Source organism: Mastigoproctus giganteus, chromosome 2 (assembly GCF_048544385.1).
Source record: "Mastigoproctus giganteus isolate SK-2022 chromosome 2, ASM4854438v1, whole genome shotgun sequence".
In the NCBI taxonomy this organism is placed as follows: Eukaryota; Metazoa; Arthropoda; class Arachnida; order Uropygi; family Thelyphonidae; genus Mastigoproctus; species Mastigoproctus giganteus.
In genome coordinates this window covers 109,025,820-109,042,718 of record NC_143576.1, presented here as the reverse complement: position 1 = coordinate 109,042,718, position 16,899 = coordinate 109,025,820, and the positions used below count along the sequence as shown (strand labels likewise).

Genomic DNA, 16,899 nt, shown 5'->3' with positions numbered 1-16,899 from the left:
ATAAGTAGCGACCTGGAGCGTGGGGTGTTGTGGGTTTCAGGGATGGATGGCAGTCATCCTGAAATAGGTGGGTATATGGGATGTGTTAGGGTAACTAGGAATAGGAGTAGGAGCATGTATGCTTGTAGGTATACCAATGCTAGAAGTATAGTAAATAAATTTGATGAATTTGAAGTGTTGGTCAAGACATCAAAAGCGGATATTGTTGGGACAGCAGACATGTGGTGTCACACAGATATAAGGAATGCTGAACTGGAATTTGGGGAGTACAATGTGTACAGAAAGGATAGACAGGATAGAGAGGAAGGAGGTGTTATGCTGTTAATTAAGAAAAACATAAAATCAAAAGAAGTGCATCCAGTTGATATAGATGAACAGTGCACTGTTGAGTCAGTTTGGTGTGACATAAGCACTGCGAAAGCAAAAATAAGAGTAGGAGTGTGTTATAGGCCTAATGACTCGAATGAGTACGATGAACAATTGTACAGAGAAATAGAGTGGGCTAGTAAATCGGAATGTCTTATAATGGGCGATTTTAACTTCCCAGATATTGACTGGAACTTCTGGGTTGGTCACTCGCACACTAGTCAGACTTTTGTGGATTTATTGGATGATTGTTTTCTGCAGCAGCATGTTCGAGAGGCAACCAGAGAAAGTAATACTTTTGATCTGGTTATCAGCAGTGATCATTCGTGTATTAAGAATTTGCAGATAAAGGAACCACTAGGTGGCAGTGATCACAGTGTACTGATGCGGAATTTACTTAAAGATTTAATTACCATCAGGAGTAAAGGAAAGGGTTTTTGCTTCCGTAAAGGTGAGTACAGTGGTCTCCGATAGTTTTTAAATTCTGTACAGTGGGATCAGCTGACTATGTTAACAACAGTAAATTCTAAGTGGGAAGTAATTAAAGAATTAATCGTGGATGCTATTAAAAGTTTCATACCTATTAAGAAATATTGTTCAAGGTTTAGGCCTAAATGGTTATTTAATGAACTAATGAGACTCGTAACAGAGAAGAAAAATGCATATAAATGCATTTATATGCAATGTATGCATATAAATTATGAAGCGACTGAGAAGCCTATGGCAGATATAAGCTAGTCTGTAATTAGGTCACAAAGGTGGTTAGGCAGGCGAAGGCAGATTACGAGAAATCCTTGGCAAAATATGCTAAGAAAAACAGCAAGGATTTCTTTACTTATATAAACTCTAAAAGGAAGGGGATGAATCTGATTGGTCCACTTCAAATCGATGGTTCGACTGTTGATGATCCTGCTCAGATAGCAAACAAACTGAATGAGTATTTTGCATCTACATTCACAAATGAGGAATTGTAAAGGTTTGAAAATGGCAGAAGGTTATCAAATTGTAGCAGGATACTTAATCATTTTGTAATAACTGAAAGCAAAGTGGAGGAGAAATTGTTGAAGTTAAACATAAGAAAAGCACCTGGGGTGGATGGGATCTATCCAGTTATATTAAAGGAGGCGGCAAAGCAACTAAGCAAACCCTTAGCCATAATTATGAGAGCATCCTTGGATTCAGGGGAGGTCCCCATGGACTGGAGATGTGCAAATGTATCTCCAATTCACAAAGGGGGATCGAAGGGTGACATGAGTAATTACAGACCAGTTAGTTTAACTTCTGTTCCGAGTAAAATAATGGAGTCACTGGTTAAAGATGCATTGCAGGGTCATCTAGACAAGACTGCAGCAATAATTCAGACACAGCATGGTTTTGTTAAGGGAAAGTCTTGTCTGACAAATTTGATAGGATATTATGATGTGGTTACAAAGGAACTGGATGCAAAAAGTAATTTTGATATCATATATTTGGATTTCAGGAAAGCTTTTGACACTGTTGCGCATGGAAGACTATTGTACAAATTGGAGCAGAATGGTATTAAGGGTAAGTTGCTACAATGGATAAAAGGATGGTTAAGTGGGAGAAGACAGAGGGTGGTAATCAATGGGTGCTGCTCTTCATGGACTAATGTTATTAGTGGAGTCCCACAGGGTTCGGTGTTGGGTCCACTGTTGTTTTGTATATTTATCAATGATATTGATGAAGGTATATCAGGCTTAGTGTCGAAGTTTGCAGATGATACAAAGGTTGGCAGGGTTGTTAATGACAGTAATGGCAGTGTGCTACTGCAACAGGATCTAGATAATTTGGGCAGATGGGCTAAGAAGTGGCAACTGAAGTTTAACCTTGACAAATGTAAAGTACTGCATTTGGGTAGAAGTAACCCCAGAGAAACGTACCAACTGTGTGGTACTACACTTAAGGTGGTAGAAAATGAAAAAGACCTGGGAGTAATTGTGCAGTCGGATATGAAGTTTTCTGAGCAATGCAGACAGGCTGCCAGGGCAGGTCATGGGGTTTTGTCAATGATATATAGGAATTTTGCTAGCAGGGAAAAGGAGGTGATTGTCCCTCTGTATAAGGCAATGGTCAGGCCACGCCTTGAGTACTGCGTACAGGTCTGGAGGCCTCATTTTAGGAAGGATGTAGATTTACTTGAGCGTGTATAGAGAAGGGCAACAAGATTGGTGAGGGAAATGTAGGGATCCTCTTACCAAGAGAGGCTTAAGTTCTGCAAATTGCAGTGGCTGGAGACTAGGCACCTGCGCGGTGATCTGATTGAGGTATATAAGGCCTTGAATGAGTTGAGCATGCTGAATTCTGATGGGATCCTTCCACTTGTTCAGATTAAAAACCTAATGGGGCATAAATTCAAATTAAGAAAAGACAGATGTAGAATACATGTGCGGAAATTAGCCTTCAGCCGGCAGGTGGTTAATTGCTGGAACAAACTTCCATCTGTCGTTGTGGAAGTTTATAGGTTAAATAAATTTAAGGAGGAACTGGACAGGCATTTGGAGAGAATGTTGTGATTTTTTTTTTTGGCTGATGCTGCATAAGCTTTCTTGCATCACTTGCTACTACTACTACTACATTTCTGAAAAAACATGGCATTTTACAGATTAGTCATTCAGCCTACTCTCATGATCTAGCAGCAGCAGCAGACTTTCTTTTTCCTAAGGTTTAAACTGCCTTCAATGGAAAGAGAATTCATGATGTTGAGGACATATTAAAAAATGTAGCTGCTGTACTGAATGTTATCTCTTTGGATGCCTTCTCTGACTCTTTTCAGAAACTTTTTTTTGTATGGTGTAATAAGTGCATTCAGTCAGGTGGTGATTACTTTAAATAAAAATAAACCCATTTTTGAGTTTCTTCACTTTGTATTCTTTTTATTGTAGCAGTCCAGGAATTTTATTGCCATACCTCCTGTACCTAAAGGTTTGCTTACTTCAGTTATTCTCTTCCTTAATATAATTGGATAATTTGCATCCACCTCAAATGTTTCATTTATGTTTACCTTCAATAATTTCCCTTCTTCTTTCTCTCAGTTATCACAAAATCCTATACCTTCCTTTAGAATTTGATATACGTATTGCATCCCTATCCCCAAAAAAATTTCTCACATGTGAACATGGATGCAAAATATCTGTTTAGTTTGTTATCAGCTTGAGCATGATCATCAACAGTTATAACATCCACATCATTTCAACCCTGTCTTTCTGGTGTTTATTTCAGTAAAGAAGTCTTTATTTTCTTTGCATTCTTTGCTAGATAAAACTTGTAATCTGCATTAGCTCATCTAATCCCTTTGTGACTTGATTGCAGACTAGTATATACCTACTGTAGGTTTTTATATCTTATGATAATTTTTATGCATCCCATGTATTTTTATTTTCTACCACTAGTCTGATTAGCTCCTTTGACTTCCAGTTATGTTGAAATGTTGAACAGGATGTCTTAGTTGCTGTAGGAAGTGTGATCACTTAATTCACAGACTGGTGCAAGATTTTGTTTATTATGCAAACTTTCCAGAACTGCCACTAGAGGTGCTCTCCCCGATTGCTACCAAGCAGACTGTGTGCACATGCTCAGTAGCAATCGGGGTACTTGTCGAGCTATTGTTGTGTGAAGAGTTTTTTTTTTTTTTAGCTGCATGTCACTGACGATCATTTTGAAACAGGTACGGACATACAGATTGAACAGCAATATGTGATTCGTTATGGTGTCAGATGGGGCTTAAATGTATCAGAAACAGTTAAAGAGATGATTGAAGTGTATGGTAATGAATGTCTTGATGAGATGGCCATATTCTGGTGTGACTGAGCTTTCCAGTGTGAAGTGGTTTCTCCATCAATGCCAGGCCCCATACGGCTAATATTGTGCAGGCAGTGATCACTGCCACATCCCCCTTATTCACTGTGCGTAGCCCCGTGTGGTTTCTTCCTGTTTCCACATCTGAAGTAAGCTTTCAAAGGCAAGAATTTGCATCCGACATAATGATGCTCACAAAGCCATAATGGAAGCACTTTACAGTCTTTCGAAAAATGGCTTACAAGAAGCATTTAATGCGTGGGTACGACAGTGGTGAAAGTGTGTTAAGGTCAAGGGAGAGTATTTCGAGAAGGAGAAACCTACAGAAGATTTAGATGATGGCAATTAAGATAAGATCTTGCACCAGTCAGCGAATTAAATGATCACCCCCCCTCGTAAAAAAGCCAAGTAGCTTCTAAAATTATTTCTCTGAGTGCTTTTTATTTAAAATTTACTGTTGGTGACAGCATCAGTTGGACCCACTGAATAGATTGTAAAAGCTATTTGAGACTTTTTGTTGCCTTTACAAAAGCAAAAACCCTTCACAGTAGTTACATCTTTAAGTAAATCCTGCATCAGTATACTGTGATTACTGGTACCTAGTGGTTCTTTTATTTTCAGATTTTTAATATATGAAGAGGCATGTCACACACTTAAGTGTCTGCAGATTATCAGAACAATACTCTTGATATAATAATTGGATGAAGAGTGTTATTTTTTCTTGTTGCCTCTCTGACATGCTGGTTTAGAAAACATCCATCTGATAAATATGGAAAAGCCTTGCTACTGTATGGTTGACAAACCCACGAGTTCAGTCAGTATATGGAAAGTTCAAGTCCCCCTTTATGAGACATTCTGGTATACTGGCTCAATCTAATTGTCTGTATAATTGTTTGTTATGCTCCTCAGAGTCATTAGGCTTATAACACACTACTAATCTTTTGTTTGTTTTCCTAGTGCTTGTGTTATGCCAAATGACTCATCATTGCAACAATGTCCCAGTAGAAGCAATGCAAGGATCACTTATGCCTCTGCCTGTAGCCTGTTAATCTATTAGTCTGCATATTCTTCCAAGCTAGCAGTTTTCCAACCTGTCTGGCACTGCCTTAATAGCATTAGCAAATATTCTTGTTCCTTATAAAATCTCTCTCTCTCTCTCTCTCACCACCAAATACGGAGGATGCGGAAAGGTCAGGAATGACCACCGCATGTTCACGGAGCAATATGGCCTTAGTTGCTAATGCTCCTAAAAAACAAACAACATCTCTCTCTCTCTCTCTCTCTCTCCCTCTCCCCCTCCCCCCCTTCCCCCCGCTATGAACCCTGCACTCTCTCTAGGACCAACTTGATTCACAAGGCTCTCATCACATCTGGGTAAAAATTGCAGACACATTCATATTTAATTCTAACTCTTGATTGTTTCTGAAATTTCCTTGTACTTGTTAAGTAAATCTGTCGGTCCCCTACTATTAATATCCTTAGTACCAATGTGTTCAAGATGATAGCTGCTCTGCATCAACTGTTGTCCCTGGAAAACACACCCAGGTCTTATTCCACCTGTCGTTTTTAGAAAATACATTTCTTGTTTCCCTGAAAATAGTTACCAGTAATGACCATTTCCTGTAGGACTAGTGCTTTCTGCTGCAGAGAATAGTGTTGCGTTGTGTGCTGCATGAGTATAGTCTCCAGCACAGTGGTGGTTAGCTGAGCACTTGATTGATCCCTCTTTTCAATTTCTTCAAGGGCATCATCCCTGTTTCTCAAGCCTTCATATAATAAATATTTGTTTGTATTTATTAAAATATTTATTTTAAATATTTTAATAAATATAAATATTTATTAAACACAATTTGCATGTTACTTAAGTAAAACTTCTGTTTTGAGGAGCTTAAAATTTTTCATCCTCACTCTCTATGACTTGTAGTGGTGTTTTTTTTTTTTTTTTTATAATTGAAATAGTTCCAAATATTTTTTAATAACTTTGTACATAAGATACTTTGGGATATATTTACAACTATTGTTATCAAGAAATTATAACAATTTGCTATGTTACTTAAGTAAAACTGCTGTTTTGAGGAGCTTAAAATTTTTCACCCTCGCTCTCTATAACCTGTAGTGCTTTTTTTTTTTTTTAATTTATTGAAATAGTTCCCAATATTTTGAATAACTTTGTACATAAGATACTTTGGGATATACTTACAACTATTGTTATCAAGAAATTAGACTATTTGTTAGATCATTATTTTATATTTTGCTTTCAAAGGGCCATCCATTTTTAAGGATAACCCATGATGGCAATGTGGAAGAAGTTGCAATAGCCATGACAAAAGAGTGGCGTGTGAAGCAACCACGAATAGTATTGGTGTTGATTTCAAATGTAGCTCCTCTTACTGGGTGGAATAATGCCAGGCAGTTAAATCGTTTTCGGAGTGGATTGATCAAGGTATTTTTATTCTATATACTGTATATATTGTTGATCAGTTGACTAATAATGAATAATTTGTTACTTTTTCTCTTTGTTGCATGTAATAAACTGGGCATCATTGTTATGTTTAAAAAAAAAATCAATGTAGTTTTTGTTATCTTTACAGATCTTTTTCATGTGAGTATTATTGCCATGTCACCAGTGGCTCCTTTTTAAAAACTGTCAACTTTGTTTGGAAGAAAGCAGTTAGATTAATCAGTGATTCCTCACACCTCTGTGATTTCAACTTCCATTCTAAAATCTGTTTGACATGGACAGAATATCTAGATCAAAGATGTGGTCACTCTCTATCTCTTCTATCAAGTAAAATTAATCTTTTGAGGTTGTGATGGACATCACGATGGCATTCAACAATCCTGAGGGGTTTGAAGGTTCAGCTTTAAAATAGGTTTGTTTTGTGGGCTGGCCACTAAGATAATCCACTATTGGGAATACCTTGGAGCCATCTGAATTAATTGTCAGTAATGTTACTCTGCAACTATGTGATTTAAAGTATTCAGAATAGTGTATGCAGGGATCCATTGTCAAGACCACATTTTGTTAAGGAGCTGAGTATATCTTACAATGTGTATTTGCATATCTAAACATTTCATCACTTTAAGTTTGTTCTCCACAACTTTTACTTCATCAACAGTGCATCAACAGGTTTTGTGGATGTTGTTATGTTTTCACTTTTCATTCAAGGTAGTCCCAAACCTTCTCTATTGGATTTAAATCTGGTGACTTTAAAGGTTTCACAATCTCATAAAAGGGCTGGACAATTTAAATGCCCTACCATTCCCTCATGTTCTTGATGCCTGTTTAAAACCAAACCGTAGAACTCCTGTGAACCAACCAGTTGTTATTCTGGAATACAGGAGTATTGAAAATATGAGTATACTTCAAACTAGACTGTTTGAGGAACGTCTATGATTAGGGATGCTCATGTGCTATTTGCTAAACATTTGAGGTTTCCTTCAAATGTTTAGCAAATAGTTCCACCTGATTATCCAGAATACTTGTATAGCTAGCTTGATTTATCTTGTTGGTATTTCAAGTTAGGGACCCATTTCATAATAGTTAAAACATTCCCAAAGCATCATTGACTCACCACCCTCTTGTACTACATCTTTGCATGCAGTCTGAAAGAAATGTCCTTTTGCTTCTCCTGTGGATTGGTAACCTGGCATCAATAGAGTGTAGGTAAAATTTGATTCCTCAGACTATATCACAGCTTTCTAATCATTAGCAGTTTTTATGCATTTTAGCCTATATTAGCTGGGCTTTTTTAAGCTGTTAACGTTGGTCGTTTTTGAGGGACTTTAATCTAAATATCCATCTTATGCAGTTCTATTCACTGTTCTCTCAAAAATCAGCTGATGAAGTTCTCTTTTTAACTGTTTGCAGCAGCATGTCTTGCTTGATATAGTTTTTCATTTACTGGATACAATATTTGACACAGACTACCACAGTTCTGCCTCCGATTTCTGGTTTATGTCGACTTTTACCATTCCTTAAAAAATCTCTTGTTACTATTATTTCTAAAACACAAGCAGATTTTGCAACTTCTTTAACAGGATATCCTGTAAACCTGCATAAATGCTATCACTTCAATTTGCTGCTTGCTAGCACCTTTTTAGTTACCATCTTTTGTGGTGGAAAACCTTGCTTTTTCAGTCATGGCTAGTATACCTGTAAATAAAGAAAATGGATTAGCCTTGTACTTTAATTTCAATGCTGTAAGCAAAGAAGCTTAGCAGATCCATGGGTTTTCAATCTGATATTTGTTCTAAATACAATGAGTGACTAGTTTTTTGTTTGGTTGTGTGTATATTTCTGTTTTATTGGTTGGACAAGTTTTAATTCTCCTGATCCTAATACCTGCTCAGACTATGTCATTGAAATTATTATGGTAGGAATGTAGTCATTATTTCAACATTAAGTCGCATTCATTATCTAAACTGTGGTATTTCTGTTGAGGATAAAAGATTCCTTGTATAAAAACTTCACCTTCATTTTCTGCACATACTAACTAATGCAACAGTTGTAAACAAATCAAAGTCTCATGGTTTCTTACCAAAGCTAATTTTTTGCAACTTCTGTCTATGTGTACTTCAGCTCAGTTACATTCTGTTGGGTCTTTTGCATCTTTATCTAAAGGAAAACTTGGCTTTTTTGCATCATAACTCCTGCTCACTAGATGAGTTTGGTAGGTGGTTCTGGCTTTGTAACTCAGTAACTATTCTTAATGACCAGAAACAAATTATTTTTTGTAGAATAACAGTTGGTGGATTTTTCTGTTCCTTTGGGAAAGTTTGAGATAAGCACAACAGGATATTAACACTGGAAGGTAGTAACTTGATACTCTTCATAAGAACTGGTTGTATATTGCCAAGTTCCCATCTAGGAGGAAAAACAATAGAATAAAAGAATATAAAAAGGTAACACAAAGAAGGAGTTAACTCTGGAACACAGATTTTTTTAAAAAAGTGAAGAAATGTCAGTAGGATCTGGAGATCTCGCCAAAGAATGTTTAGAATTCTTCTAATCTCTTTCCATTGGAAAACCAAGGGAGGCATTGAATGAGATGCGTTTGAGGTAGGAGGAGATTTACCAAGATCATCTCTACAAAGGTTGCTATCTGGACTCCTGCTGTGTCATTTATATTATTTGTTAAAATTGTCTGGCAGCTATTGTTCTGAATATATGTCCAGTGTTTTCTTGAAACTGGTGTGTGACTATAAGTAATTTGTCATTGCAAATTCTGGAAAGTTTTATTTTTGTTGTATACTTGTATGTATGAGTTAATTGTCATTTTTAATGTTTTAAATGTGTGGTATATCAGAAACAATTTTAAATTAACACTGTTAATTTGAAATTGTTTCTGATCTACCACAGTTTGCTGATCCATTAAATTTAATGCCCACAAAAATTAACTTTAAATAAAAAAAAAAATAACATCTTGAATACTGGAAAATATAAAAATAATACACCTGAAGTAAAAATCATTTTCATATAAGGACACGATGATTAATGAAGCTCTCTGTAAGCTGATGAGCAGTGATGTCTATGAAGGTCCATAAGGTTATAAGATAAATAAGATATATATCATACTTTATCAGTGTTCCTGGCCTTTATCAGCTGAAGAAAATTGAAAGGACAGTTTTCCCATGGACTTTAGTTTAGTTATAGCATGTTCAAAAGATATAGTTTATTATTATTTTTTTTAAAGCATTTTATGTTTTGTTAATTTTGTCAGAAGTCATATTTCCTCTGTTTCTCAAATAATTTTGATTAGATTGTAATTTGAAAGATAAATATGCACTGATAATTATTAAATTAATTTTGACAGGCTGCTAATGCAACAGAGATGTGGATGCTTACGAATGGTATTAATATTGGCATTTCCAAAGCAATTGGTGATGCAGTACAAGAGGAATTATCACAGAGAGAATCTCTCAGATGTCACAGACACCCAAATCAGGCTTTTACAAAACAACCATCACTTACCCTAATTGGAATAGCTAGAGAGGATCTTCTTATTCATGGTGATAAGCTGAATGGAAAGGTAATTACTTTACACCATTTTTAAACTTTATATTTATATATATTTTTAAAAGTTTTTCTGAATGAATTTATTACTATAAAACAGAGCTACGATGCTCAATATGTTCTACATTGAATTTAAATATTTGTAGAAGAATTAGAGAAATTTACCTTAATGTGATGCATAGAACACTTCCTAGTGACACCCTCCAACAAATAAACGAATATAAAAGTAATGCAAAATGATTACAATCATAAAATAATTAAAAAACAATTAAAGAATTAAAAGATGTTAAACACAAATTTTGAAAAGACTTTCCTTCCTGAAGCTGACAGGGCTTTTTGACCATACACAGATGGGCAAAAACATTATGATCAGCAAGTCGTTATGCTAATTGAGGCAATTGCAGGTGAACTACAGTGCGTGCACGGTATAAAAAAACACCTGATACCAAGTTCCGTTAATCAGAGTTACTTTCTTCAGATGGTGAAAGGCAGCAGACTTAAGTGAGTTTGACAAAGGCCAAATTGTAATGGCCAGATGACTGGGTCAGAGTATATTCCAAATGGCACGGCTGGTGGGATGCTCACGGTCAGCCGTGGTTAGTACCTACCAAAAGAGGTCCGAGGAGGGGAAACTCACGAACCGCCAGCGAGGTTTTGGACAACCACGACTCATCGATGCTTGAGGTGAGCAAAGGCTCTCTCGGATGGTACGTGGCAATAGAAGGGCAACTGTGGTGCAACTCCCCGGTAATTGGAATGATGGTGATGGGAGTAATGTGGCACAACAACACAGTATGTCAAACCCTGCTGAAAATGGGGCTGCGTAACCGCAGGCCGCTCCGAGTGCCCATGCTAACCACGGTTTACTGGTGACAGCGCCCACAATGGGCATGCGAGCATCGAAATTGGACCTTGAGTAATTGGAAGAAGGTAGTCTGGTCCGATGAATCACGTTTCCTGTTGCACCATGTTGATGGCTAGGTACGTGTGTGTCGTTTACCTGGGATGACACACACGTAGTGATGGCACCTGGATGCACCATGGGATGAAAAAAAGCAGGTGGCAAAGGTTGTCATGCTTTGGGCGATGTTCTGCTGGGATACCCTGGGTCCAGTCATCCATGTGCTGGGCACTCTGACGTCTACCACCTACCTAAACTTCCCGCCATTGGAAGTTCATTATCCACACATTTGAGGTGGCGCTGACCAAGTACTGGCCAGACGCACGTTTTTTCAGTGCTCGTCAAAATGTTAAAATTGAGCGGTGTATTTAGATATTTCTGTTAAAATATCAAGTCCACTGGATTTCTATTGGGTTGGCGAGTTGACTGATGTTATCTTTGTGACAAACTTCTAAGGCAAAGCTAAATTACGGACGTTCATAAATTTCAGCTTGACCACGTTGTTACACCGTACGTTGAAGAAATATGGCTGCCGAACCAGCGTGGACGTCTGTCGCAACGCTCCGTAAAAGTTCTGTTTAAATATGTGGTTAAACTATAGTTTAAGTTTTAAATTGTGGTCTCCTTCAAAGATGCTGTTTAGAGGATTCCCCTGGAACATTCTATTGGGAATTTAGCAGATTACTAGCATTAGTATCGATATCCTTTGTTTGCCAGACTGCACTGGTCACCATGTGGCTGGCAGCAAGGCTATAGAAAGGCGCCGATATAACGCGGTGGCCACGCTAGTACGCTGCAATTGACTGGGAAGGGTGCCCCACCAGTGTAAACCCGAGCTTAGTAACCTCGGACTGTGACCTAGTCCCAAATTTTTTCAGCGATCTTCGTACTCTTCATTCTAAGGAACAGTGACCAAAACGTTTCCCCCCCCCCTCCATTACCATAGACTTACAATGGTGAAATGTCATCTTTTCCCGATGCACCAAATAACTTTTTAGTATTACCAGAAACTTCGCCGTCCCTAAAAAAAAAAAAAAAAACCACAAAGAAAGTGATCCCGCTCTCCTAGGAGTATTTCTGTACTGGGCTGTTTTCTCCCCCCCCCACAATCTAACTGGGGGCACAAACCAAACTTCAACGGCTTACTGCAAGCCAACTAATATATTAGTTGTGGGTATATACCCACAAACTTGTGGCTGACATCATCCGCCAGCAAAATCCAAGCCCTAGCAAACACTATCAACAAAATCTCGCTAATTCGGACGACCCCGTTAATCCGAATTTTGTAGACATGGACGGGGAAACAGACAAAATGAAGGACACACAGCAACCTAATCAATGCGACTACATCCAGATAGCCGCAGAGCAGAGGACCTGGAGGACACTCGCCCGGGGGCCCTCTCAACCAAACGGAAAAATGTCAAAAGAATGGCACCAAAATCAGAACAACGTGAAACGCAGTCTCAGACTGAAGCGAGAGACCAACTACACAACACAACCTCACAGAAGGACCAGAACGATGAAAAGCAACAGGACTCACTACTTGACCCTGCTCTCCCAGTGGGTACTCTCTACCAGAAGTCTCTCTTCCTAAAGATGGTCCTCGAAAACTTATTCAAGGACCACTCAAACAGAGTATCCAGAGGCCTTAGGGCCCAAATAGTTACGATCTTCCATAAAATGGAAACGATACTCCTAGATACTCATGTCGAATGTGAAAGAGCGACCTCGCGACTACAAGCATACATGGAATGTGGGGCAAACCAAATGCCACAGCGTGCCTCCACATACGCTCAAGCGCTGAGGACCAGAACCCAGGAACCACCAGAGACGACACTCCAACCGGCACCCAGACGGGAAACACTACTCCCAAGGCCGAATTTGGTCATCCTCAGACCAACTTCCACAGAGGAGCACACCTCCAGCGAAGCAGTCAAAACCACAGTAATGACAAAACTAGCAGAGGATCTCAAGACCACAAAAATTAAATCAGTACAGAAAACGCGCAACACAGGCATAATAATTGAAACGCATACACAGGAAGATGCCCAAAAAATAATAGCCAATCTGAGAATACAAACTCTTGGCCTGGAGGCCGCGTCCCCCCAAAAAAGAGGGCCTAGTATAATTATATTCAACACGGACAAAGACCTCACGCCAACAGCTCTTCGAGAAGAACTGTATATGAGAAACCTCCAGCAAGAACACCTGGAGGTAGATCCAGCATCACTTATAAAACCGAAGTATCAAACCAAATCCCGAATAGGTAGTGCCACAAACTGGGTGGTTGAGCTTTCGCCTGCGGCCTGGAATAATATAAACAAACACAACAGAGTGTTCATAAACTGGGGCAGTCATCGCTACAATGAACACGTGACAGTCCCCAAATGCTTCCGGTGTGGCCACTTTGGACACACCACCCACACATGCGCCCAAACGCAACCAACATGTGGGCACTGTGCTGAAGTAGGCCACGAATTTAAGACATGCCCTAAGATAGAGGATCCACCAACACGTGCAAACTGCAAGGTGCACAAAATCCAGAATTTATCTGGATTTTGTGCACAAAATCCAGACCATTCAATCCGTGACAACAAGTGCCCTGTATACATAAATGCCAAGAGAGTATACCAAACAAGACTCGACTATGGAAGCACGCCCTAAACAGTATAACCAACTAAAAGTTCAGTTCACACAGCTCAACGTGCAAAGGTCTAGGGCAGTTGCCGCCCAGTTGGTAAAAATGGCCAACGAAGAAAATGCCGACATTATGCTCGTGCAAGAGCCGTATACACACAGCAAAAAGGTCAGGGGAAGGGGATGCAATACAATGCAATGCAATACAAGATTGTGCATACTGACTGAAACCCCGTGGGCAGCCATCCTAGTTAGAAATCCAGATTACACTGTGACCAAACTATCAAACTACTGCCTCCCCTGGGCTGCATATGCCCACATAGTCACTGCACTAGGGGAAATTTATGCTGTCTCAATATACAGTCGACCGGGGGAAGATATCCTCCCAACAATTAACTACCTACAGACCATGCACACAGAATTTCCGAACGGCAAAATAATTGTAAGCGCAGACGTAAACTGGCGCTCACCGGCATGGTACAGTGAAACCCCAGGACGGAGAGGCGTTGTGAACGGGCAGTGTCTGGAAGAGTACCTCACAAACAGTTGCTATAACATATACTTAACCAGCCAAACAACCTCCCAACATTCTCCAGCACTATGTGGGAGACAACAATTGATGTCACCCTTGCCACAAGATCCGTCACTGATCACATCACAGCCTGGACAGTAACGGAAAACTGGACATCGGACCATAGAGCAATAACCTTCCAACTAAACCGAACAATAGCCAGAAGCACAACACCCAGACAAATACAGCAGAGATACGCCATAGGAAAAGCAGACTGGCCCAAATTCCAACAAACTATACGGGTGGCTGCCCACACATTCAACACAGAAGAGACAACCCCAGACCAACACCAGGCAAAACTGGTGAGACTTATCACAGAAGCGGCGGACAAATCTATCAAAAGAAAGAAACCATCTCCTGGGGCGGTACCCTGGTGGAACCCTGAGCTTCAGCAACTAAGGCAGGTAGCAAACACCTGTTGGAAAAAATTCCAGCGGGCTAGACGTGATTGGCCTATTGCAGAAGTAGAGGCGCTCCGGGAAAGATACCGTACTGCAAGGAATCAATACACAGCAAAAATCAGAGAAAGAAAACAGCGTACATGGGAGCACCTAGTTTCCACGACAGGAAATGACAGCCCCTGGGGAGTGGTCTATCGGGTGACTACAAACAGGCTTCCCAGAGGCGAGGTATTCCCAGCAATGAGGAAACCGCAAGGGGAGTTTACAAAGACATGGCACGAAACGGTCAACAATATTTTGGATGCTATGTTTCTGGAGCACACTAATCGCACTACGCCAGAACAAGTACTGCTCTGCCAACAGAACAGCATATACACAACCCAGCAAATTGAGGAACCTTTCACCAAGACTGAGCTGGAGATTGCGGCGGCCAAGCTGAGAAACAAAAAGTCCCCAGGGGGAGATCTCCTAGAGCCAGAGATCATCAAGAAAACAGTGGACACTATCCCGGAGGAAATACTGAAACTATACAATAAATGCCTCAAAGAAGGCTACTTCCCGTGCAGTTGGAGGGTGTCGACGCTCCGGCTAATCTTGAAGAATCCCACGAAGAGGCAGGCCCTTCCAGGGTCCTATCGCCCGATAGCGCTCCTGACAGTTCTCAGCAAGCTTCTTGAACATCTCCTGCGAAACAGGATAGAGAAGCACTATAGAAACGCATGCCTAGAGTCACCCAAACAATTTGTATTTCGAAAAGGATACTCCACCACCGATGCCCTACGCAGCATCATCAACGCTGCAACAGAAACAGACCGCAAATACTTTCTTGCCATCGCAGTTGACTGTGCCAGGGCGTTTGACACCCTCTGGTGGCCAAGTGTCCTCAGCAGGCTCCGTGAGGCCAAACTCAAAAGTAATCTATACAATTGCATCAGCAGTTACCTGTGCGACAGGTCAGTAAAAAGTCACTGCTCCTTACTGTACAATAACCAGACGCGTCTACAGAGGATGCCCACAGGGCTCCGTCCTGGGCCCACTGCTCTGGAACGTGGTCCTGGATGGATTCCTCAACCTCGGAAATGCAACCTCCCAGGCGTATGCAGATGACCTTGTCCTGACACTGGCAGAAAACTCCAGGGCACAGCTGGAAAACACAGCAAACCGGGCGCTCGCCATTCTACACCAGTGGGCTGACAAAAATAACCTGAAGATATCATCCACTAAGACAAGCTCCATCCTACTTCGGGAAACCCTGGACACTAGGAGACCCCCCCCCCCCCAAATAAAAGTACAAGGAACCACCGTCAAGCTGACCACAGAAATGAAATTTCTTGAGGTTGTCCTTGATAGAAACCTATCCTTCACTCCCCACCTTAACTATCTCAGAAATAAAATCAGAAATTACTCGTCACTATTTGCATGAATCACCCACAAGGACTGGGGCATAAAGAAGAAAACCCTTGCTCTTTTTCACAAAACTGCGTTCCTGCCAGTCATCTTCTATGCCTTGGGTGGCTGGTACAAGAAAGCAACCACTGCAACTAATAAAAGAAAACTAGAAAGCATACAGAGGTACATCTTGCTGACTATCTCACGAGCTTGCAACACAGTGAGTACACACGCGCTTCAGGTGCTAACGGGTGCCCTCCCCTTGGACCTGGAAGTGATACGCAGTAGACTCCTCTACAGCCTTTCCAGAGGCATATCGGATACCCGCCTAAATTTCACATTAAACGTAGCCAGCGAACCGAAAATAGAGAAAAGAAGACTAACTGTACATCTCCAACAAACCTGGCAAACACGGTGGCAAAACTCAACAAAAGGGCAAATAACGCGAAAATTCCTCCCAACTGTCTCATCCGTATACCCAAGCTGGCTCTCCCCAGGATTGCTGGCCACGTACCTCCTAACTGGCCACGGCGCTATCAGATTCAAACTAATGACCTTTGCACTGAGCAACACTGCTGTTTGCCATTGTGGCTTAGTGGAAACGTGGGAGCATTTAATGTAGCACTGCAAGCTTTATGAAGACCTCTGATGCCTACTAATTACAGAATTACATTATGTACCAGAGAATCAAGAGGAACGCTTACTGGAGGAGAAGCACAGCTACAAAGCACTGGCAAACTTTGCACAAGATCTTTTTGACAGAAGGCGTACTCTTCCGCCCCACAGCCACAATAGTGATTCT

At 40.3% G+C, this 16,899-nt stretch overlaps 1 protein-coding gene across 1 annotated transcript in view; it reads left to right on the top strand.

The window, feature by feature from the left end:
* LOC150089487 (transient receptor potential cation channel subfamily M member-like 2) overlaps positions 1-16,899 on the top strand; it is a 933,932-nt gene that overhangs the window by 52,115 nt on the left and 864,918 nt on the right. The window contains exons 3-4 of the mRNA XM_090390003.1: positions 6,446-6,625; positions 9,999-10,214. Of these exons, the coding sequence (XP_090246129.1) occupies positions 6,446-6,625; positions 9,999-10,214 (396 nt within the window). The remainder of the gene's footprint in view (positions 1-6,445; positions 6,626-9,998; positions 10,215-16,899) is intronic.